General features: G+C 38.1%; 1 protein-coding gene across 4 annotated transcripts in view; it reads left to right on the forward strand.

The window, feature by feature from the left end:
• Positions 1–20034, forward strand: part of RBM6 (RNA binding motif protein 6) — a 105138-nt gene that overhangs the window by 13048 nt on the left and 72056 nt on the right. For 3 of the 4 annotated variants that reach the window (XM_082414139.1, XM_082414138.1, XM_082414140.1), the window contains exons 2-5: positions 6850–6958; positions 10778–12056; positions 13806–13895; positions 15188–15257. In XM_082414139.1, coding sequence (XP_082270265.1) covers positions 6915–6958; positions 10778–12056; positions 13806–13895; positions 15188–15257 — 1483 coding nt within the window. In that variant the 5' untranslated portion in view covers positions 6850–6914. Of the gene's footprint in view, positions 1–6849; positions 6959–10777; positions 12057–13805; positions 13896–15187; positions 15258–20034 lie in introns of those variants that run through there. The other variant, XM_082414142.1, reaches the window with a different exon arrangement.

Here is a 20034-nt window from a genome sequence, read left to right on the forward strand (position 1 = left end):
GTCCCCTGCATTGGCAGGAGGATTCTTAGCCACTGCGCCACCAGGGAAGTCCCACCAAGAATGTTTTTATTAATCAAGAGTCAAAGGCAGAGGAGGCTCAGAAACAATCAGCTAACATCATCATTCTAACCTTAAAGGCTGCTGACCCTATACAATGCGGAGGCTTTATTCCCATACCCACTGGTTGGTTTCCAGGAAACCAGTCTTTATGTTCTGGGGGAGTATAATTGTAAAGCTGAAAATTAAAGGAATTGATGAGAAGGGCATCACTAGGAGTGCAATCCATAGTTTAATGTGATGCTTGCCATCTCTCAAGATTAACTGACCCCTGTTCAACCACTATTCATGTGAAATTACTTTTCAATTCAGCATTCAAAACTCTCATTTGAGTATCATACAAAGTGAAGTAAGTCAGAGGAAAACAAATATCTTAGCATATGTGTGAAACGTAGAAAAATGGTACAGATGAACCTATTTGCAGGGCAGAAATAGAAACTCAGACGTAGAGACCGGACGTGTGGACATGGGGGGGAAGGGGAGGGTGGGATGAATTGGGAGATTAGGTTTGACATAAATACACTACCATGTGTAAAATAGCTAGTGGGAACCTGCTTTATAGCACAGGGTGCTCAGCTCAGTGCTCTGTGATGACCTAGATGGGTGGGATGAGGGGGTAGGAAGGTCCAAGAGGGATATATGTATACATATAGCTGATTCATTTCACTGTACAGCAGAAAGTAACACAACATTGTAAAGCAATTATACTACTATAAAAACTAACAAACAAAAGCCTCTCATTTGACTATTTACTACTACCACCAAGATCTACACCTGCAGCAGCTTCACCTGGACTTACATCTCAGCCTTACTCACCACAGGGGCCCTCTTACTCATTGCTGTGTTGCATCTGTTAGGGGTGGGATCTGGGCATTTGAAGTGGCAGGCCTTCTCGTTCCCACTTGCATGTTCACCGCCAGGTACAGTTGTGTAATTAGTGTTATAGTACCACTTATTTTCAGAGTTAGGTGGTATGGCAGGTGACTTGTTGTACATTCCTTAGTGGATTCTGACTTTCTTGGCTCCTGTCTTGCTGTGTATATCAACCAATATCCCTCTGGGTTCTGATGAGCTTCAGCATTTAAAGCCTTAACCTGACATTCAGTTTATCCCGCAGTGCCAGTTCTGTTTACCAAAAGTAGCCCTGGCTCCATGCCAGTAACTCAAGAGTTTTTACCCATTTAAAGTTTAAGGATAGTTTATAACATCATTTCAGCCCCAAGACCTGTAATCATTTGCTTTGCTGGATTAAACTGTCTGAAGAATTCCAGCTATTCTGAGGAAGATTTTGGAGGGAACCACTACTAGATGTTTTTACATATCTTTGGCCCCATTCCCACCAGCAGTATATGAGGGTTCTAATTTCTCCAGATTCTTGTCAACTTATCTTTTTATTAGAGACACCCTAGTGGATATGAAGTGGTATCTTACTGTGGTTTTTTTGTTTGTTTGTTTGTTTTGGTTTTTTTAGTTTTTTGGCTTATGGGATCTTAGTTCCCCGACCAGGGATTGAACCTGGGCCACGGCATTGAAAGCGCCGAGTCCTAACCACTGGACCACCGGGGAACTCCCCTTATGGTTTTGATGTGCATTTCCCTTATGGGTAATGTTGAGCATTTTTCCTGTGCTTATTGGCCTTTAAAAAGTTATCATCTTTGAAAAAAGAAAAAAAAAAGTATCATCTTTGGAGAAATGTCTATTCATAGCCTTTGCCCGTTTTAAAAATTGGGTTGTCATTTTGCTACTGAGTTATAAAATAGTTCTTTATGTATTCTAGATAAGGTCCCTTATCAAATATGATTTACACAAGTTTTCTCCTATTCTGTGGGCTGTCTTCACTTTCTTGATGGTGTCCTTTAAAGCACAAAATTTTAAATTTTGATGATATCCAATTGATCTGTTTTATTTTTCCTTTTGTTGCTTGTGCTTTTGGTATTCATCTTATCCAAGAAGCCATTTCTTAATCTAAGGTCATGAAGATTTATGCCTGTTCTAAGAATTTTATAGTTTTATCTCTTAAAACATTTAGGTCTTTGATCCATTTGTGTTAATTTTTATACATGACATGAAGTCGGGGTTCACTTTATTCTTCTGCATGGGGACATCCACTTGTCCCAGTATCATTTGTTGAAAAGACTGTTCTTTCTTCATTGAATTGTCTTAGAACTCTTGTCTAATACACTTGATCCTAAATGTGAGGGTTTATTTCTGGACTCTCAATTCTGTTATATTGATCTTTGTTTATCCTTATGTCAGTGCCACACTGTCTTGATAACTGTAGCTTTGTTTTTTTTTTTTAACTGAAGTATAGTTGATTTACGATATCGTGTTTATTTCAGGTATACAACACAGTGATTCAGTTTTTCGTATACACACACACACACACACACACATTCCTTTTCAGATTCTTTTCCCTTATAGGTTATTGAAAAATACCAAGTATAGTTCCCTGTGCTATACAGTAGGTCCTTGTTAGTCATCTATTTTATATATAGTATTGTGTATATGTTAATCCCAACCTCCTAATTTATCCCTCCCTGCACCCCCCCTTCCCCATTGGTAACAATAAGTCTGTTTTCTATGTCTGTGAGTCGCTTTCTGTTTTGTAAATAAGTTCATTTATATCATTTATACCATTTTTTTAAGATTCCACATAGTAATGATATCATATGATATTTGTCTTTCTCTTTCTGGCTTACCTCACTTAGAATGATAATCTAAATGTTGCTGCAAATGGCATTATTTCGTTCTTTTTTATGGCTGAGTAATATTCCATTGTATATGTATATACTACATCTTCTTTATCCATTCATGTGTCAATGGACATTTAGGTTGCTTGTAGTTAAGTTTTAGAATCAGGAAATGTGAGTCCCCTAACTTTGTGGTATGTGTTCTTTTCTATTTTGCACAGATGATACCATATTACAAATAATATTTTGCACATATTTTTAAACTTAATATATAATAGTTTATCCTATATAAAGTAACAGCTATTTCATTTTTTGAGAGTTGCATAGCATTTCAGTAGTACAAATATATTCTGTTGATGTAATTTAGATTTTATAATCTTTTGCTATTACGAACAGTGCTGCACTATGTACCTTTGTAGACATGTCACCTCAGATTGTAAGTTTCTAGAGATTGAATTCCTAGAAGAGGAACTAGAATGTCAGAAGTAATATGCATTTAAAATTTTGTGAATTCTACAGTTTATGTAGAAGGAAAACTATGGAAAACTGTAGAATTTTTCCTTATGTTATTGATGTCTAACTTTATCCTGTTTTGGTTAGAGAGGATACTTTGTATGGTTATTTATCTTATAAAATCTATTGAGGCTTGTTTGTGGCCCAGCAAATGGTCCATCCTGGAGAATATCCCACGTGCACTTGACAAGATGTGATTCTGCTGTTATTGGGTGGAGTGTTCTGTATGTGTCAATTAGATGTGTTTGGTTTATTGTGCTAAGTTCTCTATTTTCTTACTTATATACTGTCTGGTTGATCAATTCATTATTCAAAGTGAGGTTTGAAGTTTCCAACTGTTATAGAACTGTCTACTTCTCCCTTCAGTTTCTTTCAGTTTTTGCTTCATATATTCTGAGGGTCTGTTATTAGGTTTATAATGTTTATGATTTATTTTCTTGTGTTTTTTTAACCTTTAAATTAATATATAATGTCCTTTGTCTTTTGTACCTTTTTTTTAATGCATTTTAAATTTATTTATGTATTTATTTTGGCTGTGTTGGGTCTTTGTTTCTGTGCGAGGGCTTTCTCTAGTTGCGGCAAGCGGGGGCCACACTTCATCGAGGTGCGCGGGCCTCTCACTGTCGCAGCCTCCCTGTTGCGGAGCACAGGCTCCAGATGCGCAGGCTCAGTAGTTGTGGCTCACGGGCCCAGTTGCTCCGCGGCATGTGGGATCTTCCCAGACCAGGGCTCGAACCTGTGTCCCCTGAACTGGCAGGCAGATTCTTAACCACTGCGCCACCAGGGAAGTCCCCCTTCCCTCTGTTACTGATGTCACAGATAACATCTTTATAAATTGTGTCCCATTAACCTAGATTAATAATTGTTTTTTATGCATTTGTCTTTTAAATCATGTAGAAAGTAAAAACTGGAGTTAAAAATCGAAGTTACAATAATACTAGCTTTTATAATTGCTCTTGCTTTTTTAATCTTTACTGAAGATCTTTATTTCTTCATATGGCTTCAAGTTACTGTTTGACTTTCTTTCATTTCAACCTGAAGAACTTTTGGCATTTCTTGCAGGGCCCATCTACTGGTAACAAATTCCCTCAGCTTTTGCTTATCAGGAAATGTCTTGATTTCTTCCTCATTTTTTTTTTTTTTCCCCCACGCCGAGTGGCATGCGGGATCTTAGTTCCCTGACCAGGGATTGAACCCGTGCCCCCTGCAGTGGAAGCACAGAGTCTTAACCACTGGACTGCCAGGGAAGTCCCTCTTTCTCATTTTTGAAGGAGAGTTTTGCTAGATATAGAATTCTTTTCCTATACCATTTTTGCAAAGGCTGTATTCCTTGTTAAGTGTGATCACTGACACCTGTTCTTTTAGCTTTTGTTCATCTAATGTGTTAACCAAGATTTCCTTGAATACTAGGAGCTCAAACAAATAAAACAAAAATGAACAAAAAACACACCAACAAAAATAAGAGAAAAAAACCCCACCTCTCTTTGTTTTTGCAGATTGGTTCTGTGCTGGGGCCATTCCTTCAACACTTAGCTAGGCTTGCTCTGAACCTAGAGATCAGCCTGAGGTGAAAGCTTAGAGTCTTCTCAGGTTTTGTCTGATCATGTGTCTGGGTATGCTTGTGGTGTTCTAAGTTTTCTCATATACATGGTGCCTTGGAATGTCCTAACTTCCCAAAGTGTTTTCACCCCAACCTCTCCATATCTGTGAGTCTGTAGTCTGCTTTGCAGCTTTTATTAGCAGTGCCTGCCGCTTTTCACCCCGGAGTTCTGAGTTAGGTAGAACAGAGGCAAGTACCTTGCATCAGTCTTCAGATGGCCCCCGTACAGATTAGAACAGATGTACACAATAATTTACAAATCAGGTTTCCCTTGGGTTTAGGGAGAGAGCTGAAAACTGGGCTGCCTTCAAGACAAAAACCACTGCCATGCTGGGGTGGGAGTGGGGCAAGGATCAGTAAAAACACCACAAAACTTTCCTATTATTTTGAGGATGACTTTGTCATTTTTTATTCTTTTTTAAAAATATTTACTTATTTGGCTGCGCCTGGTCTTAGTTGCGGCACGTGGGATCTTTATTGTGGCACGTGGGATCTTTGTTGCAGCATTCGGCATCTAGTCCCGCTGACCAGGGATCGAACCCAGGCGCCCTGCGTTGGGAACACGGGATCTTAACCACTGGACCACCAGGGAAGTCCCGAGGATGACTTTTTCTTGATTGAGTGTTCACTTGGTTGTTGTAAAGCTTTGACTGTTTTCTAAAGCTACAACAAAGTTGGTTCAGACTGCTTGTTTTTTGATGTTTCTGTGGAGGAATGAGGCTTTGGAATTTCATAGTCTGCTGTTTTGCTGACATGTGGGTTGTGTTTTCACTCTTTTGATAGTGTACTTGGATTCACAAAACGTTTTCAATTTCGATGAAGTCTACTTTATTTTTTCTTTTGTTGTCATAGTAAGAAACCATTGCCAAATTCCAAGGTCATAAAAGTTTGTCTCTTTTGGGGAATTCCCTGGTTGTCCAGTGGTTAGGACTTGGCTCGTTCACTGCCTAGGCCCAGGTTCAATCGGGGAACTAGGCTCCCACAGTCCTCGTGGTATGGCAAAAAAAAAAAAAAAAAAAAAGTTTGCCTCTTTTTTAGTAGCTGGAGCACAGGTCCTGTGATGATTTCTCAGCCTTAGGTTACATGCCCATCTTCAAAGCAATCACTGTGGTGAGGTAATAGACTATTCTTTTCTTTTCTTTTTTTTTTTTTTAATTTTTATTTATTTTTTGGCTGCTCTGCTTGTCATGTGGGATCTTAGTTCCCCCACCAGGGAGTGAACTTGTGCCCCCTGCATTGGAAGCTCGGAGTCTTAACCACTGGGCAGCCAGGGAAGTCCCAGTAATAGACTATTCTGATTGGCCAGGCTGAATAGAGTAGGATCAGCCGCACAGACTGAGAGTGGTGTTTATGCTAAGGTGCTGTTTCCGAAAAGGAAGATAGAATGGGTGCCAGAAAAATTAGTAAATATATTATGAAGCATTCTTAGTACATTGAGAAGTTGATGGTGCCCTAGAGTGCACATTTTAAATTTAAAATGTATTTTTCTTGCTATAAATTAATATGTAAATTTTTTTTTTTTTTTTAAAGATCTGGCATATATTTCCTGACTACTTTTTTTTTTTAATTAATTAGTTTATTTATTTATTTTTGGCTGTGTTGGGTCTTGGTTTCTGTGCGAGGGCTTTCTCTAGTTGTGGCAAGCAGGGGCCACTCTTCATCGCGGTGCGCGGACTTCTCACTATCACGGCCTCTCTTGTTGCGGAGCACAGGCTCCAGACGCGCAGGCTCAGTAGTTGTGGCTCACGGGCCCAGTTGCTCTGCGGCATATGGGATCTTCCCAGACCAGGGCTCGAACCCGTGTCCCCTGCGTTAGCAGGCAGATTCTCAACCACTGCGCCACCAGGGAAGCCCAATGTGTAAATGTTTAAAAGTGACTTCCAAAAGTATACCTGCTGATGTGGTCCCTGATAAGCCAAACAGGAGGAAGTTGGTTTAGTCTTTACTTCATGTTCCAATGTACTCATTTTTTGTGTTTGTTTTGTACAGGTACTGTGATAACCAGAGTTTGGTAGCAAGGATCTACTTATTGGACCCTCTTGACATATAAAGAGATGTGGGGGGATTCTCGATCTGCTAACAGAACAGGACCTTTTCGGTAAGTCTTAAAATTTGAATATTGAAATGTCAGTTTTTAATGATACAGTATATAACATTTTTGGCCTACCATAAAGAGAGATATTTTCTAGAAATAGCTCTGATTTTTTAAAAATAGAAACTATTTAAAAATTTTCTAGTCATTTCTAAAGTGATTGTGAGACTAAATACCCAGCATGCCAAGTGTTTTAGCATTTTTAAAAGCATTAACAAAATCCTCCAATTTCTAAAAATATTTTTTGTCTCTTTTAGCAAAGTAATACATATTTGATTAATAAGGAAAGCTAGTAAAAAATGTACATAAATGTTTATAAATGTATGTAAATGTTTCATTAAATTCAGTAATTTATGTCTAGAATCCAGAGCTCTGTCTTTCCTGTGACACATTGTGTTTCAGCTACCAAAAATAGTTCTGAGAAAGAAAAATTACTCGATGCAATTTTCTAAGCTGCATTTCAATTTTAAATGTTACTAGGTACAAAGATAAGTGGAGAAGGTGGTACTGTTCAGTTGTAAATGGATTATATTTTAGATTTGTGGGGAGTTAATTTTTTATAGCCAGTATAATAAACACTGATGATGGTATTTTAAAACTTTTGCATTGTGTTTACAATTGGAATATGATTGTAATGGCTTTAGTTGGTATATGGCAAATAAATCTGACCTTTAAAGCTATACATTAAAAAATATTTATGCTCCAGGGAATTCCCTGGTGGTCCAGTGGTTAGGACTCCACACTCTCACTGCCAAGGGCCTGGGTTGAGTCCCTGGTCGGGGAACTAAAATCCCACAAGCCACGCGGTGTGGCAAAAAAAAAATTTATGTTCTAATTGAAACTTCTGTTACTAGTAAATTTTCTTTTTGATTGGCAGTCTGCAGGATCTTCTTGTGCAAATTCAACAGATGTTTTATTATTTTGAAGCTTGGGGTTCCAATGAAAAATTTAGGGAGAGAACTAAGTTTTAAAAAATCCATATAATATTTAGTAAAACTAGTTTCATGAATAAAGGGGTCTTTACTTTCTGCTTAGCAGTCTTTAAATTAAAGCAGTGGTGGTGATGCTGGTTATGTTTTTCCTTTCAAAATATTAAGGTCTGGATCAGTGGTCAACAACAACAGGTTGTACAGCCTGGAGCTTGTTTTTGTTTTATTGGAACATAGCCCTGATCATTCATTTACAAATTGTCTGTAGTTGCTTTCATGCTGCAATGGCAGAGTTGAATAGTTCTGACAGAAACTGCAAAGCCTAATGTAATTACTGTCTGACTCTTTATGGAAAAAGTTTGCAGATCCCTAGTCTAGACTAGTGAGTTTGTACTTTAACATTTAAAAATCTCTCCTTTTTACTTATATTTATGGATAATTATTTGTAAGTAAGGCTGTTTCCTGTAAGCCTTCAGGAATGTTAGGTAACTTTAGCTCTATTGCATCACTTAAAAATTTTTTTCAGAACATTTTCTCTTTGAATTTATTATTTAAAATTGTATTTCCCCACCTTAATTTTAGTTTAAATATAAGTCATTACATGCTATTTTTTAAGATCTTTGACCAGAAAGAGATATAGTTTATATAGCATAACTTTTGGGGGGACTAATTTGGGTGAAAAAGGTATCTTGCAGGAAAATAATTTTGTATTTATTTTAACAACTCGTCTTCTTAAAATTTTTTAAAATTTGGTTGAAAATGATTTTCATAGCCACTGCTATTTTATACTAATAGAAGTGTTTCTTGAATAGTCTACATAAAATACAGTTCTAAGAACCCTAGTACAGTGGTTACTCTAGATCTCTTTGATCTTCTCCACTTAAGAGGGTAAGGTAATCCTTAGGGTAGTATTCAAAGACACTGTTGGATGTGTTCTGGTCAGAGAACATGTAGATTTAGATACCTCAGCACTCAGCCTGTGAGTGTCTGCTGAGGCTTAAGTCTTCCTGCAAGCTAACTATTGGGATTTTTTTTTATTATTAATTTTTAAATTTTTTGTCTGTGTTGGGTCTTTGTTGCGGTGCACGGGCTTCTCATTGCAGTGGCGTCTCTTGTTGCGGAGCACGGGCTTTAGGCGCACGGGCTTCAGTAGTTGCAGCGCGTGGGCTCAGTTTTTGTGGCTCGCAGGCTCTAGAGCGCAGGCTCAATAGTTATGGCGCATGGGCTTAGTCCACGGCATGTGGGACCTTCCTGGAAGAGGGCTCGAACCCGTGTCCCCTGCATTGGCAGGCGGATTCTTAACCACTGCGCCGCCAGTGAAGTCCCTAACTATTGGGATTTGAATGATTTTAAATATGGGTGACACCAGAATTAGTGGTAATGTCTTAATTTTAGTGTTATATTGTATTATTTATGAAGAACATTTAAAGTTGCTTCTCTTATGATGAACCCCATAGATATAACTAATGTTAATAGGAGCTGATGGAAGTTACCATGTCCTGAAAATCCATTAAATATGCATCATTCAACTGTTTAGGTTACTATTGTTAAATTCCTGTTACTTTTTGGAAAGGGTTTGGCATTATAACTGTTTCTCTTGCACTGAGTAACCCAGAAGTGGTTGTCTATTGAATCTTTCTATAGCAGTGTAGTCTGAGTTCAGAAGGGTCATGTAATAGAACCTGTATATTCTGGAAGGAGAGAACTGAGTTGGACTTGATCTCTTAATACTTTTGTTTTACTGCTAAAAAGGAGGTAACCATTCAGATCATTTCATGTTTTCCTTTTTCATGCCCTTCTCTCCCCTCCCCTTGAAGCTCAGTATCCTAGGTACCTAATTGCCTATTTAAATTTCCTAATCTTTTACCAAAGTCAAAACATATAAAATGGTCTGGAGCTTAAGACAAAGGGAGGAAGTTAGGTAGTATGAAAGATTGGGCCAATTCTCATTTATCTCTTGAGTTCTGTAAACTGAGAATGCGAATTTAATACTATGCTTATTTTAAAATATATTGTATTACCATGAAAAATTAGATGAGGCATTAGAATCTAGAAAATCAGCTTTTTTTTGGGGGGACCTGGTGATAATGCTTGAAGGCCTAATGCTCTCTCTAGGTCCCTTTCAGTATTAAGCTCCTGGATGCTGTTGCTTGGTTTAGTCGACTTAACACATGCTTTGTGGCATGATTCATGCTGCCTTCTGAGATACCCTTGAGTAGTTACAATAATAGGACCCAGGTGAGAGCAGTTCTAGGTGGAGCCACTGTAGAACGAGGATTTAGATGCAGCCAGGGCTGATGCTCAGCTGGTGAACACTGGTGTACTCCTAGTGATTTACAGCCAGTGTTTCTTCATTTTGGGCCTGCATCCATTCTGACTGGGTGGTGTCCATACTGTGGCTGTAATCAAATATTTTGGAATGTTACTCCTGTATGCACCAATGAGAAAGACACCTCCTGAAACCTACTGTATAAAATTTACAGTGCATTGGTTTTTCTGATGTATAGGAATCATCATGCTGATCTTGGAATTCTAAGTTCCCTGGCTATAGGAAATGGAAATTTTTGTAGAGTGTCACCATTGCTAGCTTATCTGGTGTTGCGGATTTTCCCTGTAGCAGGACTGGGTGAAAGCTTTTTCTGCAACAGTCATGTTGAAAACCTTGTGTTGACTTTCCTCGTGTTCTGAAATGGGAATATAAAAGTTTACTACACCACTTCGTCTTAAAATAGCAAAACATTGCTGTTTTCTGCAGATCTAGGACCTTGTTACAGAACTCTGCCAAAAAAAAAAAAATGTTTGCAGACGAATGTGCTGTTGATTAGAGAAGAATATGCTGGTGTGTAGATTTCAAACTCTCTGGACAATATGAATAACACTGTCTTTGTTTCTACAGTGGGAGCCAAGAAGAAAGGTTTGCTCCCGGGTGGAACAGGGATTATCCTCCTCCTCCCCTTAAGAGTCATGCTCAAGAGAGACACTCTGGCAACTTTCCTGGCAGAGATTCACTTCCCTTTGATTTCCAGGGGCATTCGGGGCCTCCCTTTGCAAATGTAGAGGAGCATTCTTTCAGCTATGGAGCTAGAGACGGACAGCATGGTGACTATCGAGGAGGGGAGGGACCTGGACATGATTTCAGGGGGGGAGATTTTTCATCTTCTGATTTCCAGAGCAGAGATTCATCACAGTTGGACTTCAGAAGTAGGGACATACATTCTGGGGATTTTCGCGATAGAGAAGGACCACCTATGGACTATAGGGGTGGAGATGGTACTTCTATGGATTATAGAGGTAGGGAGACATCTCACATGAACTACAGAGACAGGGATGCTCATACTGTTGACTTTAGAGGTAGGGATGCTCCTCCACCTGACTTCAGGGGCCGGGGCACTTATGATTTAGATTTTAGAGGCCGGGATGGATCCCATGCAGATTTTAGGGGAAGGGATTTATCAGATTTGGATTTCAGGGCCAGAGATCAGTCCCGTTCTGATTTTAGGAATAGAGATGTATCTGATTTGGACTTCAGGGACAAAGACGGAACACAGATGGACTTTAGAGGCCGAGGTTCAGGTACTAGTGATCTAGACTTTAGGGACAGGGATACATCACATTCAGATTTCAGAGGTAGACACCGGTCCAGGACTGATCAGGATTTTAGGGGCAGAGAGGTGGGACCTTGTATGGAATTTAAAGATAGGGAGATGCCCTCTGTGGATCCAAATATTTTGGATTACATTCAGCCCTCTACACAAGATAGAGAACATTCTGGTATGAATGTGAACAAGAGAGAAGAATCTGCACATGACCATACAACAGAAAGGCCTGCTTTTGGCATTCAGAAGGGAGAATTTGAGCATTCAGAAACAAGAGAAGGAGAAACACAAGGTGTAGCTTTTGAACATGAGTCTCCACCAGACTTTCAGACCAGCCAAAGTCCACTTCAAGACCAGGACAAGTCACAGCTTTCTGGAGGTGAACAACAGAGTTCGGATGCTGGTATGTTTAAAGAAGAAGGTGGTCTGGACTTCCTTGGCCGGCAAGACACTGATTACAGAAGCATGGAGTACCGTGATGTGGATCACAGGCTTCCAGGAAGCCAGATATTTGGCTATGGCCAGAGCAAGTCTTTTCCAGAGGGCAAAATTTCCCAAGATGCCCAACGGGACCTTCAGGTATGTTAATGGAATGGATTGCTTTTTTGAATTTTGCTTTTTCATAAAACTTTTCTGAAGGGTGAAGTGTAGAGTCCAGGACCATTAGTCCTAGGTCTTAACTTTGTACAGCCATTAAAAAGCAAGATTTGTATTCAATGTACATCTCTAGAGAAAGGGCCCTCAGTTCAGATCATATTTTTGATGTGTGTCTCTTCATTATTTTGCTTGATGGTACTGATCGAAATGCTTTGGGATAATTTAGTTTGAAAGTATTTGTCTTTGGGAGTTGGTTCTCTCTCAACTCTTGCATAGTCAGGCCTGTGGCTGTTTAGGGTTCATTTTCTTATTTAAACTCCTTTAGAGAATACCTAGGATATAGAGGTAGAGAATACCTAGTTATGAGGAGGTGATGTTAATGTTGCAAGTATTCTCTTGAAGCTAACTTAATTGACTTAAATGTTGAATTTCTGTATGTATAATGTATAATCTAATGTATATATAATCTAAGCGAGGAGAATTATTTTTGCAGTTGGACATTGAAAATATTATCTTTTAAAATAGGTATCACCCATCTCTATTGAAGTTTCTGTTATTTTGGACAGTAATTCTAAGACATGCTAACCAAATAATGGATTTTGAGAATGTTAGAGCTGGATGGCCATATAATTTATTGTTCAAGTCAGGACGCTTTCAAGAGTAAAAGAGGACACTATTTGTACTTATGCCAGGAGAGTAGGCATAACTGGGAGGTGTGGTCACGTAGTTATAGGAGACTTTTTTCCCCAAAAGTTAAACCCTTTTTATAACTGTTGAAATGAAAGAGAATCAGTTAGAGCTGAGACTTTTGTGAATATGGAAAATGCAGATTTCTCTGAATTGTACTGTTAAGTTATATTGTCAGATGATACCTTTTGACTTTGTTCTGGAATTTGTTATAGATTACATCTTTTTTTTTTTTTTTTTTTTTAATAAATTTATTTATTTATTTATTTATTTTTGGCTGTGTTGGGTCTTCGTTTCCGTGCGAGGGCTTTCTCTAGTTGCGGCGAGCGGGGGGGCCACTCTTCATCGCGGTGCGCGGGCCTCTCACTATTGCGGCCTCTCTTGTTGCGGAGCACAGGCTCCAGACGCGCAGGCTCAGTAGTTGTGGCTCACGGGCCCAGTTGCTCTGCGGCATGTGGGATCTTCCCAGACCAGGGCTCGAACCTGCGTCCCCTGCATTGGCAGGCAGATTCTCAACCACTGTGCCACCAGGGAAACCCACATCTTTGATAAATGACATCTGGTTTTATTTATTTATTTGCTGTTTTCTCATTCAGGAAAAGAAAATTTTAGTTTTGAGAATCTAGGTGATTTTTTTCCTGTTTATAAAAGTCGTATTCAGTGTTGTTTCTCTTAATTTTCTGCTTTACTATTTCAAAATTCCCTCAATGAGCATGGATCTTAACACACTTGTATTCTAATGATTTGAAATCAAATTTTAGGGGAATTCCCTAGCAGTCCAGTGGTTAGGACTCGGCGCTTTCACTGCTGGGGCCCGGGCTCAATCCCTGGTCGGGGAACTAAGATCCCACAAAAAAAAAAAAAAAAAAAAGAAAGAAATCAAATTTTGGAACTCAGAAAAATAGAGACAATTATAATTTTTCATATCTTCATATGATGTAAGTCATTTTGATTTTTGATCCTGAGTACCTGTATTTCATGTTATTTCATTTTGCGCATTAACATGTATTTGTTTCTAAAATAATTTTTTATTCTGGATTCAAGGATCAAGATTATAGGACTGGCCCAAGTGAGGAGAAACCAAGCAAGCTTATTCGATTAAATGGGGTGCCTGAAAGTGCAGCAAAAGAAGAGGTAAGGCTTTTTTTCTTTTTCTTTTTTCCTTTTCCTTTCTTTTTGTCAATTAAAAAATTTTTTTAAACTTTTTATTTTGAAAAATTGTAGATTCCCAGGAAAGCGTAAAGAAATATTCAGGGAAATCTTGGTTATCCTTCACCCAGCTTTCTCCCGCCCGTCCCCCAGTGTCAACATCTTGTATTACTGTAGTACAGTAGCTAAACCAGGAAATTGGCTTTGGTCTAATCCATAGAGCTCATTCATTTTTCACCAGTTACACATGTACTCAACTGAGGTGAGGTTTGTTAAAAAAAAAAAAAAAATTATGACAAATGATTGCTGTCCTTAGACCTGATAATCATCCTTTAGGGGATGATCCAAGATGCAGTTACATAAAGATGCATAAAGATGCGGTTTATTGACAGTAGTAAAAACTGGGAGCTGCCTAACTTCTCAGTGGTGAAGGACTTGGTGACTAAACTATGGATGACCTTAAGGAATAGTTTGGTCAGAATATACAACAACCAGAGCAGACAGTGCTTTACTCTGTATTAGGCATTGTGTGATGCTTACAAGCATTAGTTCATTTAATTATCACAACATCCTATGAAACAGGTACTCTTTATTCATTCATTCCAAATATTAAGCACTATTGTATTCCAGGCAGTGTTCTAGACACTGAGTGATATAGCAGTGAACATTATGAAGTCACTGCTTCCATGGATAATAAAAATAAGCAAAAAAAAAAAAAATCAAGCAGTGATAAATGCCCTGAAGGAAACTAAAGTAAGGGTTTAGAGCATCATTGGGGTATAGGCTATTTTAGATTGGGTAGTTAGGGAAGACATCACTGAGGAAGTGACATTTGAGCCCAGGCCTGAATGCAAGTGAGAGAACAGTCCATTTGAAAATGGGGAGAAGAACTGACCAGGCTGAGGGAGTTCAGGTGCCATGGCCTTGGACTGGAAAGAGCTCAGTGCATCATCTTATGTTTAAAAGATGAGAATCCGGATGCTGAAAGGTTACACAGCACATGAGCAGGAGAGGCTTGGAATACAGGCAGTCTGATTTCAGAGCTTGAGTTCTTGAGGTTATGCTCTTCTGCCTTTTTTATGTACTTGAGAATTTTTAAATAATTATGTTCTACTTATTCAGCAGTTTTTGAATGCCTGGAGTGTGTATGGCTCAATTTTGCCTTTGTAAATTAATCATAGCTTTAAATTACGTAGAATAAAAGCCACTAGGGGAAATATAATATTCAATATTTGATTATGATGTGTATCATTACTGTACATACCATATTCTTGCAGATTCTTAATGCCTTTCGGACTCCTGATGGCATGCCTGTAAAGGACTTGCAGTTGAAGGAGTATAACACAGGTGAGTTTCATGACTTGCATGCAGCCTTGGGTTAGGAAGAGTCTTTGTCAGATCTCTTCATCTTGTGCTACTCAAAATTTTTTTAAGAAACCATAGTTAAGATTTTCGGAAGTCTCCTGTTGATGCCTTCAAATAACAGCCAGCTTTAGTGTTAGCTGTGGTTCTTTGTGGACGTTTGTCCACACATAGGCAATAAGGATGCATGTTCCAGTTCTTCTGAGTGCCTGTGAGATATAAAGTGAGTGTTGTAGCATTTGTCCCCAGATATATTTTATATAATTAAATCATTAAACTTACTGCTTATGTTCTTCATGGTGGTGGAATGTTTACATTTGAGCCTGGTAAGATTTTAATTATCTTACTATATGTAAAATTTTACATTTCATTTCTTCAGCGTGGAATTTTCAACTTTCCAGAGAAATTGTACAGATTAGTGGTTTCTTGAAATTTTAGTCTTATTCTGCGAACAGACTCCTGCAACAGCTATTTTGTGGAAACCCATAAATAGATCCAGAAGAGCTTTCTTTTTGACCTCTGTTCTGTGGTCTGAACTGCAGATTAGATTTTCAGAATATCCTCCTAGTATTTTAGAGTACCAAGTTTGGTCAGTTTCTTCAAATCTTATTACAGAAAAAGTAATCAAAAGTGAAATGCCATGCACTCAAGGTATTGGACCAGTATTTTTAGGACTACACATATGAAGTGGTTTAAAAACAAAGGTAATATTTAAGTTATCTATTTTGCAGAATTTTAAATTGAAGAAGTAGAGCATTCGTTTTTTCACAAAACTTAGAATTTCAGTAATTCATGTTAAAGAACTCTTCAAGTAAGAGTAAGCCATATTTTTGAGTAGATAGTTTACTTTTAAACAGTTTACCATGGAATAAAATTTTTGCATTAACTAGATAGCTTCTTTCAATTGGTTCTACAGAGGAAAACTATCCACAAAAATAAATTTTTGTGCTTGAAATAATCTGGTGTTTGAGTTAAGTACAGAAATTTTTTTTCTGTAATTTGACAACAAACTCAGAAGCATTATTTCTCAGGAAGCTATAGTTTCCTTGTTTTAAATACGTCAACTCTAAATTTGTGGAAACGTGACTAAGAGTAGTTATGTTGTTCTCGCACACCACTTTTTTGGCAGGGTGGGGCATGTGTCTCATACAGACTTTCTTGATTTACTATTAACTTTGGGAATTAAAAATAGAATTTATAGGCTGCCGTTGCTTTTTGACTCATAGGGCAATAATTTCAGCTTTTATCTTGTTTCATGAACTGTGCTTTCGTTAAGTATTGGTATTTTTAGGAAAAAGACATGTCTTGATGTTTAAATAGCAGCAATTGCAATTCTTCCATTTCTTTAGTACTCATTGACTTTCTATGTATATTGTCGGATTTATTAGCAGAGTAAGACCTACATTAACTTACACGGTTCACAGAGGGAGTTCTTAAATTTCCTGGCTGTGGTAGCTATTAAAATTGTAGCTGGCACACCAGAGATATTGATACACATGTGAAATCATTCAAGACAGGACAGTGGTTTTATTAAAAAAAAAAAAAATCAGCTTTCAGGAAATGCACTTTTCTTGGCATTTTAATATATGAAGTGATAGTATAATAAAAATATATATATGCACATACATATATGTGCGTATATATATATATATATACCTTTTAAAATGAATGGATTGGATTACCAGTCCCATGTTATCCATATTACATCACTGTGTGGCAAGTAGAATGAACTTTTTAAATTATCGGTCAGATCATGTTATTCCCCTGCCTAACACCCTTTAACACCTTTCCATCTCAGTTGGAAGAAATTCCCAACTTCTTGTTTTGACTTACACAGTCCTGCATGAGTTTGCCCTTGGCTGTTTGTCTGACCTCATCCCATACTGCTCTCCACCTTTCTTATTATACTCTAGCCACACTGAGCCTTTCTGTAGTCCTTGGCGAATAAAGACTTCTTTCTCTGTCAGGGCCTTTGCACTGCTCTTCCCACTGATCCTCACTTGTCTTTTGGGGTTTCGTTCTTGGCTTCAGTTTCAACTCTCAGAGGCCTTGCCTCACCATCCAATCTAAAATCACTCCTCAGTCATTTTTTATTGTATCTGGGTTTGTCATCATAGGATTTATCACTTTGATATTTTTCTCAGTGGTTTTGTGTGTCTTATTCCTCTCACTAGAGAGTTAGCTCCATGATAGCAGGAGCCTCGTCTGTCTTGTTCCCTCCTGTTTACCCAGTTCTTGACACTATGCCAGGCCCTGATGGGTTCCCAGCATGCCTGGAATGAATAATGTGGTGTATGTGGAGTAATGTATATGGAGAGCAGCTGTGGTCTCCTTTCAGGTGAGGTGCATTAAAAAGTAGTTTAGGTTTCACAGCCGCGCACTCTTATGTATCTGCTGAAGAACATACCTTGAAACAATCAGATGTTCTGAGAACTTTAACATTTACTTGTTCAAAGGTTTTGAGTGAATTTTAGTAGAAATGGTGTCTTTTATAAATGGCAGTCAATTTTTTAGGCTAGGATAACCTGCAGAGACCATGTAGGATGGATGTTGATCATAAGAGGGGGATTGTGGGGTAGAGTTCATCCTTTTAGTTGATGCATTGGGGAGCTAGTCTGTAACAGAGAAAACATTAATGCCTCTTCACTGACTCAAGTAATATCAGTTTAATTTTTGTCTCATTTAGAGCTGTGTAAGTACAGGGCCACAACTTCTATCCAAAATCTGTGGGGTCAGATGAATTTATGAATTTTTCTGAATATAGAAAGGTAATGTGGTACGTAGCTCATACATGAATTATTTCTCCCAGTGGGATGTGTATCAGACGTAATACTTCTGCAGCAAAATGAATATTCTCACTAAGAAGATGACTATAAAGAGACTAAGTGTAGTATATAGGTCAAGATTTGTCTCCAAATGACTTCACTGAAAATTTACCAAAAACTTGGTATTTAGGGGATATTTGGATTTTGGAATTGCAGATAAGGGACTGTGAACCCACACATATTGTGTACGTTTGAGTTTTTCTATTGCCATGTGCAAATATATAATAACCCTATTAGTTGTAAAAGTACCTTGACTTACATGATTATATTCCTGGGGAAAGTATCAGGAATGAAATGTCTTTTGGTGACTGAGCAAACAAATTCTGGTATACACATACAATGGAATACTACTCAGCAGCAAAAATGATGAAACTATGTGTGCATGTAACAACATGGATGAATCTCAAAGGCATTATGCTAAGTGAAAGAAACTAGACTCAAAAGGCTACATACTGCCCTGAAAAGAAATAAAGTACTGATACATGCTACAACTTGAATGAACCTTGAAAACATTATGCTCAGTGAAAGAACCAGACACAAAAGACCACATATTGTCTGATTCCATTTATATGAAATATCCAGAATAGGCATATCTGTAGAGACAGAAAATGGATTGGGTAGTTTGGTGGTTGTTAGGGGCTGGAGAAGAGGGAAAAGGGGAGTGACTGCTTAATGGGTATGGGGTTTCCTTTTGGGGTGATAAAAATGTTCTTCTGGAACTAGATAGTGGTGATGGTTGCATAACATGGTGAATGTACTTAATGTCACTGAATTGTACACTTTAAAATGGTGCATTTTATGTTCTCTGTATTTGATTATAATTTTAAAAAATACTGCATACTGTATGATCCTATTTATATGACATTCTGGAAAAAGCAAAATTATAGTAATAGAAGATAGTGGTTGCCAAGGTATTGGGGGAGGAGCTGACTGTAAAATGGAAGCATAAGAATTGGGGGGCATAATGGAACTGTTTTATATATTGATTGTGGCAGTGGTGTATCAATGTTAAATTCACTGAAGTTGGTAACTACTGTGGTTATGTAAGAGAACATCCTTATTCTTAGGAAATACACAGTGAAGTTTTTAGAAGTAAAGGACCAGGATGTATGCAGTTTTCTCTCATGGGGTATAGAAAAAATATTTGATGAATATGGAGAAGGAAGGGAGTAGATATGACAACATGTATCAATAGATGAAACTGGTAATGGGCATATGAGTGTGTTCTTTGTACTGTTCTTGCAACTTTTTTTGTAACTTGGAAATTATTTCCAATAAAAATGTGAAAAACTGATGTAAATCTGATGTATCCCATTTTTAAACAATCAGCAGAAATCTTGCAAGATAAAGACTACAGTGAACTATTTCTGTCAACAAACTATAGAGCAGTGGTTCTCAGAGTGGATCCTGGACCAGCAGTGTCAGTACTACCTCTGAACTTGTTAGAAATACATATTTTCAGACTCCTTTCTAGATCTTCTGAATCAGGAACTCTGGGGGTGGGGCCTACTAATCTCTGCTTTAACAAGCCCTCCATGCAATTTTTTTTTAATGTCTATTTTATGTATTTATTTATTTATTTGGTCGTGCCGGGTCTTAGATGCGGCAGGCAGGCTCCTTAGTTGTGACATGCGAACTCTTAGTTGCAGCATGCATGTGGGATCTAGTTCCCTGATCAGGGATCAGACCGGGGCCCCTGCTTTGGGAGTGTGGAGTCTTAACCACTGTGCCACCAGGGAAGTCCCTCCATGCGATTTTTGATGCACCCTGAATTGTGAGAATGATTGCATTCGATTATTTGTTTATAGTCTTTATTCTAGAACTTTTTTGCACCGTTTAAAATAGACAGTAAGCAAGTGGACCTTCTGTAAGTAGAAAAGCCTAATGCATATGTGCCTTAAGAGCCCATGGCAGGGCCTTGCCTACCTGATATCAGT

The sequence above is a fragment of the Balaenoptera physalus genome, assembly GCF_965194825.1.
Source record: "Balaenoptera physalus genome assembly, chromosome: 11".
NCBI lineage: Eukaryota > Metazoa > Chordata > Mammalia > Artiodactyla > Balaenopteridae > Balaenoptera > Balaenoptera physalus.